General features: G+C 39.8%; 1 protein-coding gene across 1 annotated transcript; it reads right to left on the bottom strand.

Moving 5' to 3' along the window:
* Nucleotides 1-712: 712 nt before the first annotated feature.
* Nucleotides 713-15,696, bottom strand: GATM (glycine amidinotransferase). Its single transcript, XM_036842935.1, has 9 exons — nucleotides 15,520-15,696; nucleotides 13,813-14,031; nucleotides 7,824-8,019; nucleotides 6,765-6,955; nucleotides 5,650-5,787; nucleotides 5,344-5,508; nucleotides 3,993-4,056; nucleotides 3,419-3,535; nucleotides 713-1,450 (listed from the first exon to the last, which is right to left on the bottom strand). The coding sequence occupies exons 1-9, from the start codon at nucleotides 15,586-15,588 to the stop codon at nucleotides 1,338-1,340; spliced, it is 1,272 nt and encodes a 423-aa protein (XP_036698830.1). The 5' UTR covers nucleotides 15,589-15,696; the 3' UTR covers nucleotides 713-1,337.
* Nucleotides 15,697-17,321: the final 1,625 nt, after the last annotated feature.

Genomic DNA, 17,321 nt, shown 5'->3' with positions numbered 1-17,321 from the left:
GGTATTTCTGTGGTGTGTGAAAAAATACACTAGGCTACAAAGGCATGGTCGAAACCCATGACCACTTCAAAGCACACCTCCCCCCATCCCCACCCCACAGATTTTTCATGGGTCAAAATACTGAGTATCTAGAGAATGGAGACTTTTTTCCTCTTCTGGGGCCTAGGATTAGTCCCTTATATTCAGAAGACATTCAGATATTGTTGACTGATTGGATTAATTAATAAATAAAATCTGACTCTGCTAAACATTTCTGAACACAAGCATTAGGTTTAAATTTTTATCTACTGGAGGTGAATATATTGATTAATTCAAAGCATTAGAACACTGTTCCAAGAGCTATATTCCCATAATTTACTTATGCTTAAAATGATTAGACTGATGCCAAACTCTAATAAAACCCATTCTGTAACACAAAAGTTTATTAGAATAAAAATATATGTACCGTATCTGACATTAAAATTATTTCACATCGCATGTAGGTTTTACCTCCATTAGTTTTTTTTTTTAATGCTTTTAAAGTCTGTGCTTTAAATAATTTGCACATCTGTAAACAAATCTTAGATTACCAAAGATGCAATGTATCCATTAGATACTGAACATCAAACTTTAGGAATTGGAACTGATAGTTATATCCTATTGCACTAAATATTCCTCTAAAATTCTGGACAGAGAAGAAAAAAGAGATTAAAATAAATCACTTGAAATGAGGTAAGTTGTATGAAAAGGTTTTTAATAGCAAATATCACCAATGTTGAGATGAGAATATTAAAAATATTCATGGAAAATTCACTTAAATGTTTGCATAGTCTAGGTTATTTTTTAAAACAAAAAATTAAAAATTACCAAAATTCCTTATTAGGAAAAGAGACAATTACTGGTTCTATAACATCTGTGTACATACTGAGTCTTTTATTTAGAAAAAAGAAGTGATACAAACATTCACAAGTTTAGCAAAAAGGAAAAAAAAGTGACTATTAGGACTAACATTTCAAGCTGCCTTTTGGAAAGAAAATTAAAAACAGAGGTAGATGGTTAAATATATTAGTAGCCAAGTTACTCAAATGACTGATTTTTTGTTTTGGTAGACATTCACCAAATTTTTATGCTTGAAGCCAAACAGTAAAATATTTAGGAGAAGAGAGTAAGATCTAGCACAGGTTATTTTCCTTTTATCAAAGAAAAGTAATAAAAATAAACCAGGCTTAAGACCCCTGTTATGGATATGATTGTATAAAGCACTACAGTTCATGCACTTTTTAAAGCAGGAGAATGAACCTTATCCCTAAGCTTCCTAGGTTTATTTGAGGCCAAGCCCCAAGCCCCAGCAGGCCTGGTCAGTCAAAGTAGGACTGTAGGGTGCCTCGGCGCCGGACATCGCAGGTCCAGCAGTGGAAGCCTCCTCCCAGGGAATTGGCATTACGAATGTTAACCTTAATGGTACTGATACCTGCATGGAAAGAGAGAGACGTGGTCAGTTAGATGGACTCACATGAAGATTCTTCTATAGAAATGAGCCTAAAAATGGGTAGGAATCCTGTGGTTCTAACCCTTAAGTCCACCCCAGGATAGTCTTTCAATTTTATTCATCAATTATATTTCATCTAATCTATTCCACTGCTAATATAAAACCTTCACCAGAAAGTCAGCAGAGACTCTGAAGTCTATTTTGTTCTATTGACTATTCACAAGTCAACAGGTTTCATGAGCGGATATATCTGACAAACGTTCAGAAACAATCCAAATAGTAAAATTTCAAGGCCTTTTAGAATTATGCTTTAACTACTTTGTCAGACTGTTTCTAATTTACCACGTGAATTTAGTAAGAAAAGTATAATTTAGCCAACCTGAAAAGTTGACTTTACCTACCCACATATAAGCAGAGTTTATCTAACACAATTAGCTTGACCAGCCCACCTAAAGGAAACAATGGAACAGAGCTCATCTGGGTTGTATGGTCATACAGGTATCAAAGCTACTCAGGCAATTAGTTTAATCCAGCACCATTTGTATTAATATGGTTATGATGTACATGGCCCAGTCAACCAATGGTATTTTGGAAGAATCTGTTGTGTTTGGCATAATGGGGTTCTAAAAAGAAAATCTATTCTCCTCTCTCGAGGAATCCATTATTTTGAGAGGAAAGCTAAGCTACAGAGTTGCTAAAGGGTCCACTGGTATAGTTAGAAAGGCAGCATGAGTCATCTGGAAAGCCTTTCATGAGAAAGTAAGACTGAGCAGGGCTTTGAAGAGTAAAAATAGGGTTTGGACATGGGTTCAGGAGTGGGCTTGGGATAAGAAGTGGGCTTTTAACCATGAGCATGGGTTTCCTGATAGAAAGACATATCTATCTTAGTCAGATGGCTAGAGCCATATTAACCCTGAATTGGAGAGAATTTAATTTGTTTTAACAAGTTTCCTATGTTCAAAAAGACTTTATTAAAAACAAAATTATAAATCAAATATTTGGTACTTAATAATATTTTAAGTTGAGAAACAATAAAATCTTAATGGACAAGGAAACTGAACCCAAGCAATTGGCTTATTTAACAAAAGCCACGAAAAAAAAAGTGGGATAGCATTAGGGGTGAAATCATTAGATTGGGCTCAATCTAAAACTAATGGGCTAATCTTTTTAAACTGATACTTCATTAAAGAGGGATGTTTCAAAGGGGCAAACAATATCTTCTGAGTAGTACACCTGAAATATAAGACATAAATCAAAACATGATTTGATTTCAACAAGTGTACCGCCTGGCTTTATTTGACACTTAGGATATGTCAAGTAGAATGATAGTGATAAACACACACTTCTGCACCCTAATAATAGCCGTATGAAAATTCTTTCAACGCTTTTCTCAGTATAGAATAACTGGTCTAAATTTTGAATACCACGATAAGCAAATTCCCACCCAAGTAATAACCAGTTCTGCTTTTTAGTTGGAAGCTGAAATGATTTACTGACATCCTCTATTGTATTTCATTACTTTGTTCACAGTGCTTATCACACATATGTCACTTCTATATCTGTATCCTTATACGTCCTTTAAAATATGTAATGACAATTAAATTACTTTTAAAGGACCCCAACAATTTCTTATTTGGCGAAGGGCCAAATCATCTATATGCTCATCTGCAAAGGGGTAGTTCTCCACACTTGGGCACCAGGAAGTTAGAGAAGTCACAGAAGATTGATAAACTTATTGCTAAGGGGGTGTCTAAGGAGCCTGGGATGCATCTCCAAACTTTTGAGGTTGTGATTGTTGAAAACAAATATATTGTCCATCTATGAAATAATAACTTGGTGCTTCTAAAAGGAACAGAAATTTAATTAGATAAATCATACATCAGACCTAGCATGTCATTTCTTCTCATTTAATGTTTTTGAATATGAACATGTTTCATTTATTGTACATACCCAGCTTTTCAAACATCTTTTGAATCGGGACTTCGTTGGCATCCACCATAACACGCTTTTCATCTAGCATTAAGACATTCATGGAAAGCCATTTGGATGACATCCAGAGTGGGTGATCTAAAAATAGCAATAACCGTTAAATCATGTCTGCTGTTATTCTTGGTTAAAGCAAGGATTCAGAAGTGAAGAATATTCAAGTGACAGCTCAATTCTTTCAATAGTTCAGTTTCCCTGTGAAAATTTTAATCTTAAGACTATCTGTAAATGTTATGAATCAATCCATACTCATTACACATTTGAATTTCATCTTGTTGTCTTTAAAAAGCCATTTCTTGCTTTCTGTGATATTGTTTTATACTGATTTTTCCTGTACTTTCATTTTCATTTTCTATGGAAGGAGAGGTTGTGAACACAAGTCCAGCCTTGTTCTAGTACCCGTAGTGCCAAGCACCAGTTTACTGCTTACCAGGGAAATATTCTAAATTGCTAATATGCAGGCTGCTGTCTATAAGTGAAAGATTCTTGGCCACTGAAGTAATTATTTTAGGCTATGAGTATACAAAAGTAAACATACCATCTGGGATGACTGGTATTGGAGGAGTAACTATGGTCCATCCTGCTTTCTTGAAAAGATCAATCTGCAAGACCAAAATAAAAAAAAAAACCCCCCAAACCCAAAGAGGCTTAAATCTATAGATACTATTCTTATCATTCTTGGTCTCTGATAGCCCTTATGATTAATAATTCTTTTTGAGAAGCTGTCTTCTCAACTGCCAAAATTAAAAAATTAAAATTTCAAAACATTTGGATGATTTTGTCTGAATCGTAGTTAAAATGTACACAAAATCCTCAGATTGCCAGATTAAAGTTAAAAAGTAACAGAAATGTTAAAGCTTTTAAAACTATTCTTGTGCTTTTCACAGGTTTCAGAGATTTTAAAAGACCACAAAGATATTTTCCTTGAGAAATTCTCATTAAAGAAAATGAAAATATTTCCTATTACTTAGTTATAAGAAAACAAAATACGACTATGTCAAACCCATAGTCCATCCACTTCATAGTCTGTCACTTTGCATCTGTGACCATGGTATAAAGACAGATGTTAGGAATATACTCCCAAAGAACCATAACTGTCCCTAGTGACCTATTATAACCCAACCATCCCTAGTTCACATACCCACTTAGTATATCAATAAATTATATTAAATAAATATTTAATAATATATATAATTGATTTATATAAATTATATATAAATAAATTAAAATTAAGTGAATAAGGAATCTTGGTCATTGGGTCTAAATATATAGACTAGAAATGAACAGTGATGTGGTAAAATAGTGAATTTTGCAACGGCGCACTGCAGCCCAGCAAATAACACAAAATCACTCACCGCCCAACTGGAAGTAGGGGGCAGCGGGCAGAAGTAGGAGGCTGCAGGGGGGATAGACCTGCTGCAGTGCAGTGGTTCTGCCCCTCCCCTGCCGGGTGGGCCTGGCTGAAGGGGGCCCCACTGGAGAGGGAAGAAGACACCCACTACCTAGTGGTGTTACCCCAGACATGCAGAGAGCATCTTGTTTGCAATTCATCTGCTGAGGAACCTCGGCTGCAAGTTATGAGATAATACCACTCTGTTCAATAAAAACACACACATACACACAAACTTGAGGCTCTGACAGCAGCAAGCAGCCAAAGTCAGTCTGATGACACTACACTAATTATCACGGCTATAGTGTATATTTCTGAGTGTTGGACATCTTGTAGTAAATATAACATAAGCAATCCAATGTTTGATCATAATAATGTGAGCATTGCTGAATCTGTCATTTAGAACCATTAGGAATCACGGGAGTGCTTAAAATAATAGTGGCAATTCCTTCAGTTGCCGAAATCTATTGATTTTCCAGAGTCCTAAGAACTCCCCTACCTGGTGACATGGTCGGTCAGGATTGGAAAGCACAAGACCGGGCCCAATGATATTGAAGGTGGCATCAATGTGCATCGGATTGGGGTCTTTAAAGGAGATGATATGTACTCTGTAGTCTGGAGCGAGATGCTTACGCATCCATTCAATGCCCATGTAGTTTGTCACCTGAAAATAAAAAAGGAGACATAAACCTATAAACATTTGGTTGTATGTTCAGATAACTAAAAATAGGATGAAAATATTTTAATTTCAGAAATTTAAAATATAATAATAAAGTGAGAAATTTCCCAGGTAGCCTTTATCAACCTGGCTTCTCTGTGCAAAGATGTCTCTTCCAGCTCGAATGAAGTCAGCAGCATCAAAGCATGGCTCGAACTCAGTCGTCACAAACTTTCCCTGAGCAGCCAATTTGTGTCTGTCTTCTACAGAATGGATGGGGTAATCCTAATTGGAACAAGAATGAACACACACAATGCCTTGGTTCATGAGGAGATGACTGATAGGGGCTTCATTACTAAGAAAATTAGTTCAACATCATCATTTCCTGAAATACTACTGCCCTGTTCTAGACTGAAACATGCATGGGAAGATGTAGGCCCATGCTAAGCAAACCAAAATAAACCAAACCACCAACAAAAAAAAACTAGGCATGACAAGTTCCTCAAACTTGGAAGCAAGTGGTACAGAGGCAGTAATGATACTGAAAACATTCCATGACCCATACAATGATTTGTGTGTCTATCTACAGTATTGAAAATCTGCAAGATGAAGTCATTCTGTTCATTTGAAAAAGGAAGTTGGCCCTGAGCCTAACTCATACCACAAAATGCGATGCCATGCATCCCCTACCAAATTTGATTGGGTGTGCGGTTGGGTAATAGATTCATTACTTACTTCTGTCTTTAAACCCCTAAAGGGTTTAAAGAAATTTTCATTTTTTGATTCTTCTATAAGTGATCAAATAGTAAGTGATCTAATAAGAGACATATACTTCCTTTCACTGTGAATATGGCCTACAGACCAAATTCTTTTTCTAGAAGAGGCTGGAGTTCAGCCTAGTGACTGTTCTGTCTCCACCAATGAATAGCTGTGCGCCTTTAGACAAGTTTTCCTCCCTGTAATGGAATGAAACTACTCCCTCATGGGGTTGTTGTGAAAAATAAACAGGACTGAGGATGTAAATAAAGTACTTAGTTCAAGATCTGGCACATGGTAAACACCAGTAAGTGTTAGCTATTATTATTACTGTTATTATCACTTATCATTTACTCTTATTTTCATCATAAAACAATCAGTTTTCGAAAAGTAGGTGATCTCAGCTTCTGAAATACATAATAAATACAAGGTATCAGAGACTCTCTCAGTCTCTGTGGATTATTTAGAAAAGTCACTAATAAGCTCTCCCATAATTGGGGACTTACCTGGTCATAAAGCTCATCAGCCATTGTGGGCTTAGGAGCTGTTGTCCACTTGGCCCCGCGGCGGAAGTAGTCTTTGATAATTGCTCTGTATGCGCGGTACTCAAAGAAGCGAGCACGCCAGGCCATGGGAGCCTCGATAATCTCATTTCCCACAACTATCAGGATGTCTCGAGGCATTGCACCATATAAACCTGTCAGGCCAGAAGGTTCCAGAGCAACTTCAGTGATGCTAACTTCCAAGACAGAAGAGTCTATATAATGTGATTTCATTCTTTGGTAAAAAAATAAAAATTACAGAAAACCTATATGTGTATATGTATATCATTATACGCAAATGAAAAAATATTAAATGATACATGCTAGACTGTTAACATGAATTCTGTGTGGGGATGGTGAAGCCAGGCCAAACAGAAAAAAAAAAAAAGAAAAGAAAGGAAGAAGAAAAGAGAAAAAGAAGCATCTCTTGTTCAAAGAGATCTTGAACCACCAAGTTTTCACCTTTTGTAACTCCTAACAGAGTTTTTCAGGGAATATCAGTACCACAAGATGAAAATTGGGCCAAGGATCACTTACAACTGTAAATTAGAACACACCGAACTCCGCAATTAAGGAGCCCACCTGCCACAACTAAGACTCAGCACAACCAAATAAATAAATAAATAAATATTTAAAAAAAAAAAAAAGAACACACTGAACTCAGGCACAAAAACAATCCTGCAGCAGTGTCAGTTAAAAATAAGATGGGAATGTTTCTGTTCCCCTTTTAATTTCTGTTCTTGAGGAAAATTAAATGGAATCCACTGGTCTTATGTAAGGAAATGCCCATGAAGTTTAGAAAAACTGCTTCTTTCAAGGAAATTCTAGATTTACAATGGAGTTTAGAATGTGTACATCTAAGTCTTACCAAAAAGAACCAAACTGTTCCTAAATAATCTTTAAAGTTTTGAAGGATTATTAAAACAAAGGGATCTCTGAGAAATAATCAGAGCTTTCTCCTTACATATTGAGAGAAATAAAAAAATTAAGACTCTAGCAGTTAAAGTATCCAACATCACTTACCCGTAGACTCAAAATCAGGAGTTTTATACTTCAAGGACCAGTCAATGGTGTCAGGCCTCCTCACTGTCACTCCTTCCATTTTTAAAATATTGCACATTTCTTCAATTTCGGCAACAGCCTTTTTCAAATGATCTTTGGGAAAATGATGGCCCCCATACTTTTGGTAAAAAGTCCAGTACTTTTCATATGTGTTGGCCTAGAACCAGAAGAAAGTAAGTGAAATACTTACAGGAAAAAATTACAGCTCAAGATAGATTCATAGGTTGTGAACAATTACTTGTATAACTTAATGGAATTGAGACTGAGACCACACCTGGTGCAGTGTTCATCCCCAGAACCAAGCACACTGACTGTGGGAAGACACTCAGTATTTGTTGAATGAAGATCTCTAAATTCTCTGGATGTTTTGAGACCTTTTGTTCCTTCTGCCTGAGATCTTACCATGTGCGTTACCACACACAGCATGTCTGCCCTCACATGGACTTGGAATGCTCTTGGGCCAGTTTTTACATGCTTCATAGACAAAATAGGACATGGACGCTCCCATTAGACAGTCTCAATGAAATCAAATAAGAGAACAAACAAAATAGCTTAAGAGAATAAAAGCACACCTATACGAAGATAAAACCATGGGCTACCCAGGCATCCCAGAATTCTGTCTAAAAAACAGCACTTCAAGATACTTTGTAGGAAAATAGGACACTGCTCCCTTAAAGGTTAGGGACATACTCTCAACTATGCTTTGTTTCTCTTAAAAAGCCATTACTGATTATTTTCTCATTCAGCAGAATCACCACTTGGCAAACCTGTGCAGCGGTGCAAGTCTACCTTTAGTGCTTCCTACACTTCCCTGCCAAAGTGTCTCTCCCCACCAACCTCTCTTCTCCCCAATCCGTCTAAGCTCTCATAGTGCTTCAGGTCCTTTCACCATAAAAAGAAGTGATTTGATAAGCAAATCCCCAAATTTTTAAGTAGCTGAAAAAAAAATCTTAACATTTAGAAAGTGTCCAAGGGTTATACACATTTTAAAAGACAACTGAATGGAAAGCAGTTGAATGCTTTAAAAAGGCTCAATCAATTTGCTAAAAATTACTGTTGAATTAGGGTAGGTACAACAACTATAAAAGACTGGTTTTCAAAAGTGGAAAAGTCTGGAAGGATTCTTCATTCAGATTGTTTTCCATGTGCAAAGTTCTCAGTCAAATTAAAAACTACGTTGGGAAATGTAGGAGACGCACATGGATATAATTTATCAAGACACATAAAGCAGAATTCCAATCAGAAGATCCAAATGCTAAGAAAAAGCCTTGGACCTTCATCAAAAGATTGGCAAAGCAACGTACATTTATATGTTTTAAGTTTTTTTTTTTAACATCTTTATTGGAGTATAATTGCTTTACAGTGGTGTGTTAGTTTCTGCTTTATAACAAAGTGAATCAGTTATACATATACATATGTTCCCATATCTCTCCCCTCTTGCATCTCCCTCCCTCCCACCCTCCCTATCCCACCCCTCTAGGTGGTCACAAAGCACCGAGCTGAGCTCCCTGTGCTATGCGGCTGCTTCCCACTAGCTATCTATTTTACGTTTGGTAGTGTATACGTGTCCATGCCACTCTCTCACTTTGTCCCAGCTTACCCTTCCCCCTCCCTGTATCCTCAGGTCCATTCTCTAGTAGGTCTGTGTTAAAGCAGGTGTTTTTAAAATGTTTCCTTATATCATTGATTAACCAACCACTAGTCCTAATCATGTCCGATAAGGTTTCCATTATTATAAATCAGATAACTTCAGACAGTGATAAGTGCCATAAAGAAGGGGAAACTGGGTAATGAGATAGACTATCTAGATGTCTAGCTCTTTAATGTCAAAGACCATGTCTTTTCCAGATTATATGTCTCTACTTCCACTTTCACCTCAATATTTATTTATTTGATAAATATCAAACATATGGAAGCAGACCTGCCTCTCGTTAGTTCAATACCTAGGTTCACATCAATTAGGCTGCAGCTGAGCCTGCTGGGGAGGGAATAAGAATCTGAAAAACAGGTCTTCAGCAAACAGGGAGATGCCAGTGAAGCTCTAAAACAGGGGCTGGCAAACTAAAGTCCACGGGCCAAATCTGGACTGCTGCCTGTTTTTGCAAATAAAGTTTTATGGAACATAGAAATACTCATTTACATATTGCCTGTGGTGGTTTTGCACTACAGTGGCAGAGCTGAGAGTGGAGTAGTTGTGACAGAGACCTATGGTCTGCAAAGCCTGAAACATTTATTATCGGGCCCAGTAAAGAAAAACCTTGCCAAACCCTGTCTAAATGATCAGTTAGTTGCTTTATTTTTGAAGATCTATAGGTAAACGATAAGCTCAGTTTCTGGCCCATGAAAAATGTTATCAGAATTAAAAATTTGATTGCTTGTTAAGATCAATCCACTCTTTTAAAAAACAAAACAAAACAAGAGCACTCTATTGTTTTGTACTCCTAGGAGGTCCTGCAGTAGCAACCAGAGGAGAGGATAATAACGACTCTTTATATTCCCCTCAGACATCCTGGTACTACTCATCCATTCACCACTTCCTCCTTCTCATGCCAGGCACATCTCTTACAGCCCACGAGGGGACAAGAAGTCTTTGAAAATTTAACACTGGGTTAAATAGTTTCTGCTGCACAGCCATGTTTTCTTACTGGACACATTCCAAAGTATCCCATGTGACTATTTGTGCAGAGTGAAGCTTGCTTGATAAATATAAAGTAAACTTTCCTGGGAGAAAAAAGTTATTTGAACAAGTGTGAATTCTCTTGTATAGTTCATACTCTGGCTAAGGTTGGACAAAGTCTGAATGATCAGGCCAGGCTACATTTTCCAAGAGATAGTTGGAAATTATTTACACTTCCTTTATAACCCTGCTAAATAAGTTAGCAATCATTTACCAAGTGTCTGCAAGATAAGAAAACACTATATTAAATGCTTAGCATGTGATGTTTTTAATAATCTGTTGCAGACACGTAGCTGCATTCCTAGAAACTTGATAGTCTTTCAGAGCCTAAAATCCTTTAGGGGTGTTTGCCAAATGAATTTTAAATACTGTCTTTGGAAGGCTAGGAAATCTCAATAGAAACATTATTTATCCAGCTGCAAACTTATATTACATTAACCTTGATCGACTTTGTATTTTTTTTATTAATTTTTATCGGAGTATAGTTGCTTTACAATGTTGTGTTAGTTTCTGCTGTACAGTAAAGTGAATCAGCTATACGTATACATATATCCCCTCTTTTTTGGATTTCCTTCCCATTTAGATCACCACGGAGCACTGAGTAGAATTCCCTGTGCTATACAGTAGATTCTCATTAGTTATCTATTTTATATATAGTAGTGTGTATATGTCAATCCCAATCTCCCAATTCATCCCACTCGACTTTGTATTTTTAAAAGGTCCTTTTATCAAGGGCTTTAGAAAAAAAAGACAAAAGCACAACAAAAAGCAGATATTTGATGCAAAGTATTCACTATGTTTGCAGAATAAAAAGCCACATAGCTTTCAAAAATTGTGCTTCCTGACAACTATGTTCCTCATTCCCATAAAATTTTTCTAGCACTTACATCTTCCAACATATCGTATGCTCTAACTGCCTATAAATGGTTTACTACGTTATTTTATATTTCATTGGTCCCAAACTGATTAATATATCTGTGTCACTCTTCTCCAACTAGAAGGTAAGACCTTCTAGTTGGCCATGCATGTCTTAGATTTAATTTCCTCTCCCTCGATACCTAGTTTCTTATGTGTCATAAAGCAGAAATAACCAGACAAATGAATGAAATCAATACTGCTTAAGCTACTATTATCTACAATCATTATACCCTCAACACACTTGGCAAACTGCATCCATACAACTATAATGAGTTGTAGTTTTGTCCTTTAAAAATAAGTAACATGTAACCTTTTACCTTCCTATTTAATCTCATTAGGTAGATAGCAACCCTCTTAATATCTTCATTTTAGTGAGGCCCAGAAATTTGTGGAATCAAGATCACAAGGTCAAATAGCTGATTAACTGAGATTAGCTAATAAGCTTTTATCAAATACCTAATTCAATCTTGATCTCCTGACTTCAGCCTGGCACCTTCCAAAAGTCCATGAAATTTCAAAATCTAAAATCAGAGATCAAGTGACAAAGAACTCAAAATAATGTCTTAGAATTCTGATTCTGTAAGATCACATGATATAAAAGTCAGTTATTCTAAAGACAAATAGAAGGATAAACTATTGCCTGAATTTGAAATTTAATTCCACCCAATTAAAGTGGTTAGGGGATGAGACTTCCTTTCAAGAAAAGACTTAAAAGATCGTGCCTTTTTAAAACATGTGGATGATACATAAATTAATCTGTTCATCAAATTTCAAATATCAAAACCAAAGGTAGTTTCAGAACAACTAGAAGAAGTTATGACTTTTTCTATTACCTTCTCTTCAAGGTCTAACTCAAGAATTATTTTCTTCGTTTAGGAAGAAGACTTCCTAACTATCCAGCATTTGGTCATTGCTTTTCCCTTAGCTCTCCTGGTATTTGAATTCAACTGCCTTGCGCTAGTTGCCATAAGATACTTAGTATTAGTCTTCATTTCTACGTAATAAACATCATACCTCTCCAGATGGAAAGCAAGTTCTTTTGTGCTAATAACTCTGGAGCCCTGATACAAGGTAGGCAACATTTCTGATGATGATGACAGTGATGTAACAGAACTTATTTCCTCAACCCACATTACAAATAAAAATGTTAATATTCAGGAAGAATTTAAGTACACTGAAGATATATTTGTAACCCATTATTAATGGAAGCTTAAGCTGCATCTGAAGTGTGGATGGAACCCTTATGCAGTATATAACCGGAATACCAGCCCACAGAGACTCTGGTCATAAAAATATTACAGATAAAGAGCACTAAGAGTTTAAAAAAAGGAAGATATTACTTGTTACCAGGGAAGTCCTGGAAGGCTTTGTGGGAGGTGCCACTGGAACTAGGTGGTAGGAGGAGGGGGAGGTTTAAACTGCAGACAAAAGGGGTGCAGGAGGGTAGGTGGGAGACTTCTAGGTGGGAGCAAAGGCCTGAGGCTTGTTTGGTAGTAGTCTAATTTGGCTGTTTATATGGTTATCTTATAAAGTCTGCTGAAACCTGGGTGAAATTATTAGAGGAGAGAGGCTAGCAAAATAGAGGATTGATAGGAGCAGATGAGTAACAATATTGAATTTGGGTTTTAAAAAATTACTCTGTTAGAAGCTAGAGGTGGTTTAGAGAGTACAGCAAATAGGGGAGACCAGTTAGGAGTTAACTGCAGTAGTCCAGGCAGTAGATGAGATCCTGACCTAAGGCAGTAGCAGAGGGATGGAGGTAAGGTTCATTTTGATAAAAGACTTGTTCGATCTTGGAGAATGGATGTGGAGGATGTGACTGAAGGAGAAATAAATAAAAGTTTTAGCTTGAATAAATAGGAATGCCAAAAACTGAAAGGAAGGAATGAAGAACGTCCCAGTTTTGCAGAGTGGCTCGCAGCTGAACTCAAATGTGCCATGTCTGAGGTCCAGTGGCAATATCCAGCAAGGAATTTAACGTGTTCATATGGACAGAATTCAGGAGAGAGATCTGGACCAGAGTGGAGGGGTGGGAGGAAACTATGAGAACAGCTACAGTGAAATTCTGTTCAGCCCAACATTACAGACCGTAAAGGAAGATGTGAGGAATAGTGAAAGAACTAATATCCCCCCCACCCCCCGAAACGGTCTCCCCAAACCTGAAGGAGGGAGTAATCATTGGTGTAGATAGTGTCAAATACTGCAGAGATGCCAAGTAAGATATCATCAGCCACTGGATCTGGGTGGTCTTGGGTAAGCTAAAGTGAACGCAGTTACAGAGGAGAGTGGGAGCAGAAGCCAGACTGCAGACCATGAGGAATGAACCCGCTCAGACATGTGAAACCCCGGCTTTACCTTCACCTCCACAGTGAATGGTGGAACACAGGCATTTTCTGCTCTGCCCACTATCACTTCCTCTAAGGGGTCCCATTCGTTGTAAGAGGAGACAGGGCAGTCCTTGGGCAGAGGATCAGTGGCCTTGTCGTCAGCTGCACAGGAATTCCGGGAGGAAGCCGTAGCTGCCTGGGTGCTCTGGAAAGTTCGCTGCACCCATCCTGTTACAGTTCTTCCAAGCTTCCAAGAACAAAGAAAAGATTATTGTGTGGTCCTGCACAGTACTTGGGGGAGGGGGAAGTAGAGGTGGGATGAAAACCCAGGATAACACAGCCAGGCATTTAAAATCTTTTAGGAGAATGTAAACCGAGATGTTAGTGGATAGGTGGGTAGTGGGGTTACAGATTTTACTTTTGTGTTTATTTATACATTATCTTTTTATCTATTATGTTAATTGGTATAACTCTTTAAAACTTCTGAGAAGATTTAGTCCCCAAAGACCATACACCCCCATTTATATCTCGGAATGGTTTTCTGCAATCAAGCCTTAAGCAAGTTTTCTGCAGATGATGGGTCACCCTTCTTCCCAGAAAACTACAGACAGTGGCTCCGGATCTCCCTGCCAAGTCCAGCTGGGGGAGGGAGCCTCCTGTCCCTTTCAGTACCAAAGGTTACTAGTGTTAGGATCCTCTCCCCCCGCCCCACGCAAATGAAAATACAGAAGCATTTTAAATGGCTTTATCTTTCAGAATAATCAGCTTCAAACCACCAATTTGTCCTCACTGACACACACTTCACATTATTTGGCACTGCAATTATGAGAGAGTGACCAAGTGCCATGGGCTTATTTTACAGATGGTCCACAGTACCCTAGCCAAGATAAGGATTAACTAACCCCGGTACAAACTTAAACAACTAGGAAGGAGATCTAAGAACTTCAAAGAAAGGCTTTTGAAAATGTAGAGCCCATAAACTCTAGAGCAGGGAGAGTCCCGCATACACTGGGCAAACCTCAACCCCACAAATCTCTATCCGGTTCTGTGAAAAGCCTTAGGAAGGAGACAGGAGGGAAGCCAGGGTGGAGACTAAAAAGCAGGAGGGAGTGACAGCTGTTCTGAAGCCAATTGCTGGGGGAAACCAAACTGCCTGGCTATTCCTGTCCCAGGAGCTAGAGAGGGTTTGCTGCAGGCGCGTGCTTCCATACCAGGGAAGCGGAGGGCAGGACCGGGCAGAAATCTGGGTACAGACCGAATTCGCTCCAACTCCTCTCGCTACTCAGGACTCCACGTTACACTTGGAATGAGCCTGCTCGCTCCCCCTCCGTCCCCGAGTCCCACTTCGCCCCTTCTCCAGTCCATCCACGGTACACGCATGCCCAACTCTCTGCCCACCCATAGCGATGAGCCGCCAAAAGGCCGCCCTTTTTCACTAATCGGTGTTGCTTGTCGCCCTCGCCCCCTCCGGCTGGGGAGGGCGGCGCCCCCCGCGCTGACTGCCAACGCAGCCCGAGGCGCGCAGACCGCAGCTGTGCCCACTGGGTGTGGCCCCAACGCACGCCCCCTTCCCCTGGGACACCGCCAAGCTTCCGGCAGCCGGCAAAGGCTCCTGAAGACGAGCTTCCAAGGGGGCCCAGAAAGGACAGGGTCGTGCAAGGCCGGCGGGGGAAAGCCAAGGAAGGAGACGGGGAAGAGAGCACGCGGCCGCCCGATGAGGCGGCGGCGCACGCACCCGAGACCCGATGTAGTGCACCGCTTCGGCGCCGCGGCTCCCGCCGCGCAGACACCGCACCCGCAGCATCGTCTCGCGCCCGCTTGGTCCACAAGTCGACTGTTCTCAGCGCTCGGCCACCTCCTTCCGAGTGCCCCGAGAGCGCGCCCGCAGCAGGGTGTCCCGGTGCGCGGCCTTTTGTAGCCTCACCCCGCCCCGGCCGCCCCCCCGCGCGCCCCATTGGCTGCCGGGAGCAGGTGGCGGGGCCGCGGAGCGCACGGCGGCGCGCGGGGCCGCCCGGGAGTTAGGAAGGGCAGGGAGCGCGGGGGACGCGGGGTCAAGTCCCACGGGCTGGCCCTCTGTTAGCTTGTCAGTCCGCCCACGGGTTTCTGCCGAGCTCTGCCAGCCCCGCCCGGGTCCGCCGAACCAGGCCCCCTGTCTCAGGGACGGGGAGGAGGACGCGATTTCTGACGAGTCAACGTAATGATATATACAAGTATGGTTTTAAATTTACATTTATAGATTTAAATATGCAAAGCGTGAGTACAGTCTCACGTTTAAATTCATCTCCGTGTACTGACCCAGTCCCCTCATTTTGCAGTGAACAAAACCACCTGAAGTTTAGGTGGCTTCTTAGGGCAACACCGGGATGGAGCCTGGAGGGGACCAAGTCTGGAACTCAGGTCATCCGCTCCCCGGGGTGCTGCGTGCTCCACCCACTAGCCTGTTACGTGTTCTTTGGAATACTTGTTGTTTCAAATAGTCTTCGGCCGTGGTCCCTGGCTTGAGAAACTCAGTCATGAAAATAGAGATAAATGTGGGCCAGAAATAAGGGAGGACTACAGGGAGTTTTTTCCCTTCTATTTCATGTATTTAAAATTTTGTTTCAATTTGATAAGGATACATTTGTTAGAAAAGTAGCTCCCAAACAGTGCAAAGTTTTAATTGCTGAGGATTTGTGCAAAACTAGAGAACTCGGTTTAGCATTTATGTTGTTAGAAGGAGAGGGGACAGAGAGTATTTCATGTCTGTGCCTACAATATATGTAATTATTTATTTTTAATGAGCTGTCTTTTAAACTGTGGTGTCTTTCACTCATTTTCCAGTTCAGGCGCTAGACAAGCAGGATAGCATGGTGGAAACAGCCATGGAGAGGGAATTGGGAGAATTGGTTTCTGGTCTTGACTCTGTTATAGACTACCTTGTGTCTTCTTGAGTTGCAATCTTCTTATCCTCAAAGGGAGAACAATTGCATTTATTGTCCCCAGCACACAAATGGGCCAAAAGGAGAGATCGTACACGTAGAACTTAATGTGGCACTAAAAGCTATACGAATTTGAGGTAATATTTTACCAGCCCTAACAATAAGGAGGCCTCCAAATGTGATAATCAGGTGAAAGGAGTCAATAAATCTAGGTTCTTGTCTTAGCTTTGCTACTAACTTGCTGTGTGACCTGGAATCAAATTCTTTCCTGTTTCTCATGAAGGTGTCACACTTCTAGTAAAGGCTTTGGGAAATCTCTAACATTTCTCAAACTTTACAGAGTGCCTTCTCCCAGCAATTAAATGCAGCCACCTCTAAGTTCTAATTCTCTCAGTGTACTTAGCGTGACCAGAGATGTGCTGCTCTTCAATAACGGAATGTAAGGGGACAGTAAATATACACAGCAAGTGGTATTGACATTACTTGTTCCATTTCTGTCTGAGATCTGAGGACATCCTCATGTCACTCATTAAAGGCACTATTTTGATTCTGTAGATGTAAGAATTGGGAGTGTCTGGAAATAATAAGGCCAGGAGGTTATTAAGTTTTACATTACAAA

This window comes from Balaenoptera musculus, chromosome 2, assembly GCF_009873245.2.
Source record: "Balaenoptera musculus isolate JJ_BM4_2016_0621 chromosome 2, mBalMus1.pri.v3, whole genome shotgun sequence".
In the NCBI taxonomy this organism is placed as follows: Eukaryota; Metazoa; Chordata; class Mammalia; order Artiodactyla; family Balaenopteridae; genus Balaenoptera; species Balaenoptera musculus.
The sequence above is the reverse complement of the archived record's forward strand: the minus strand, read 5'-3'. Positions and strand labels throughout refer to the sequence as shown.

Bases quoted from the DNA above. Each gene is read 5' to 3' on its own strand.
- GATM (XM_036842935.1), bottom strand. From the start codon at position 15,588: ATGCTGCGGGTGCGGTGTCTGCGCGGCGGGAGCCGCGGCGCCGAAGCG. The intron at 6,956-7,823 runs GTAAGTGATGTT...CTGGCCTGACAG, and splicing joins TCCTGATTTTGAGTCTACGG to GTTTATATGGTGCAATGCCT. The intron at 1,451-3,418 runs GTATGTACAATA...CTTTCCATGCAG, and splicing joins AAAGATGTTTGAAAAGCTGG to GTATCAGTACCATTAAGGTT.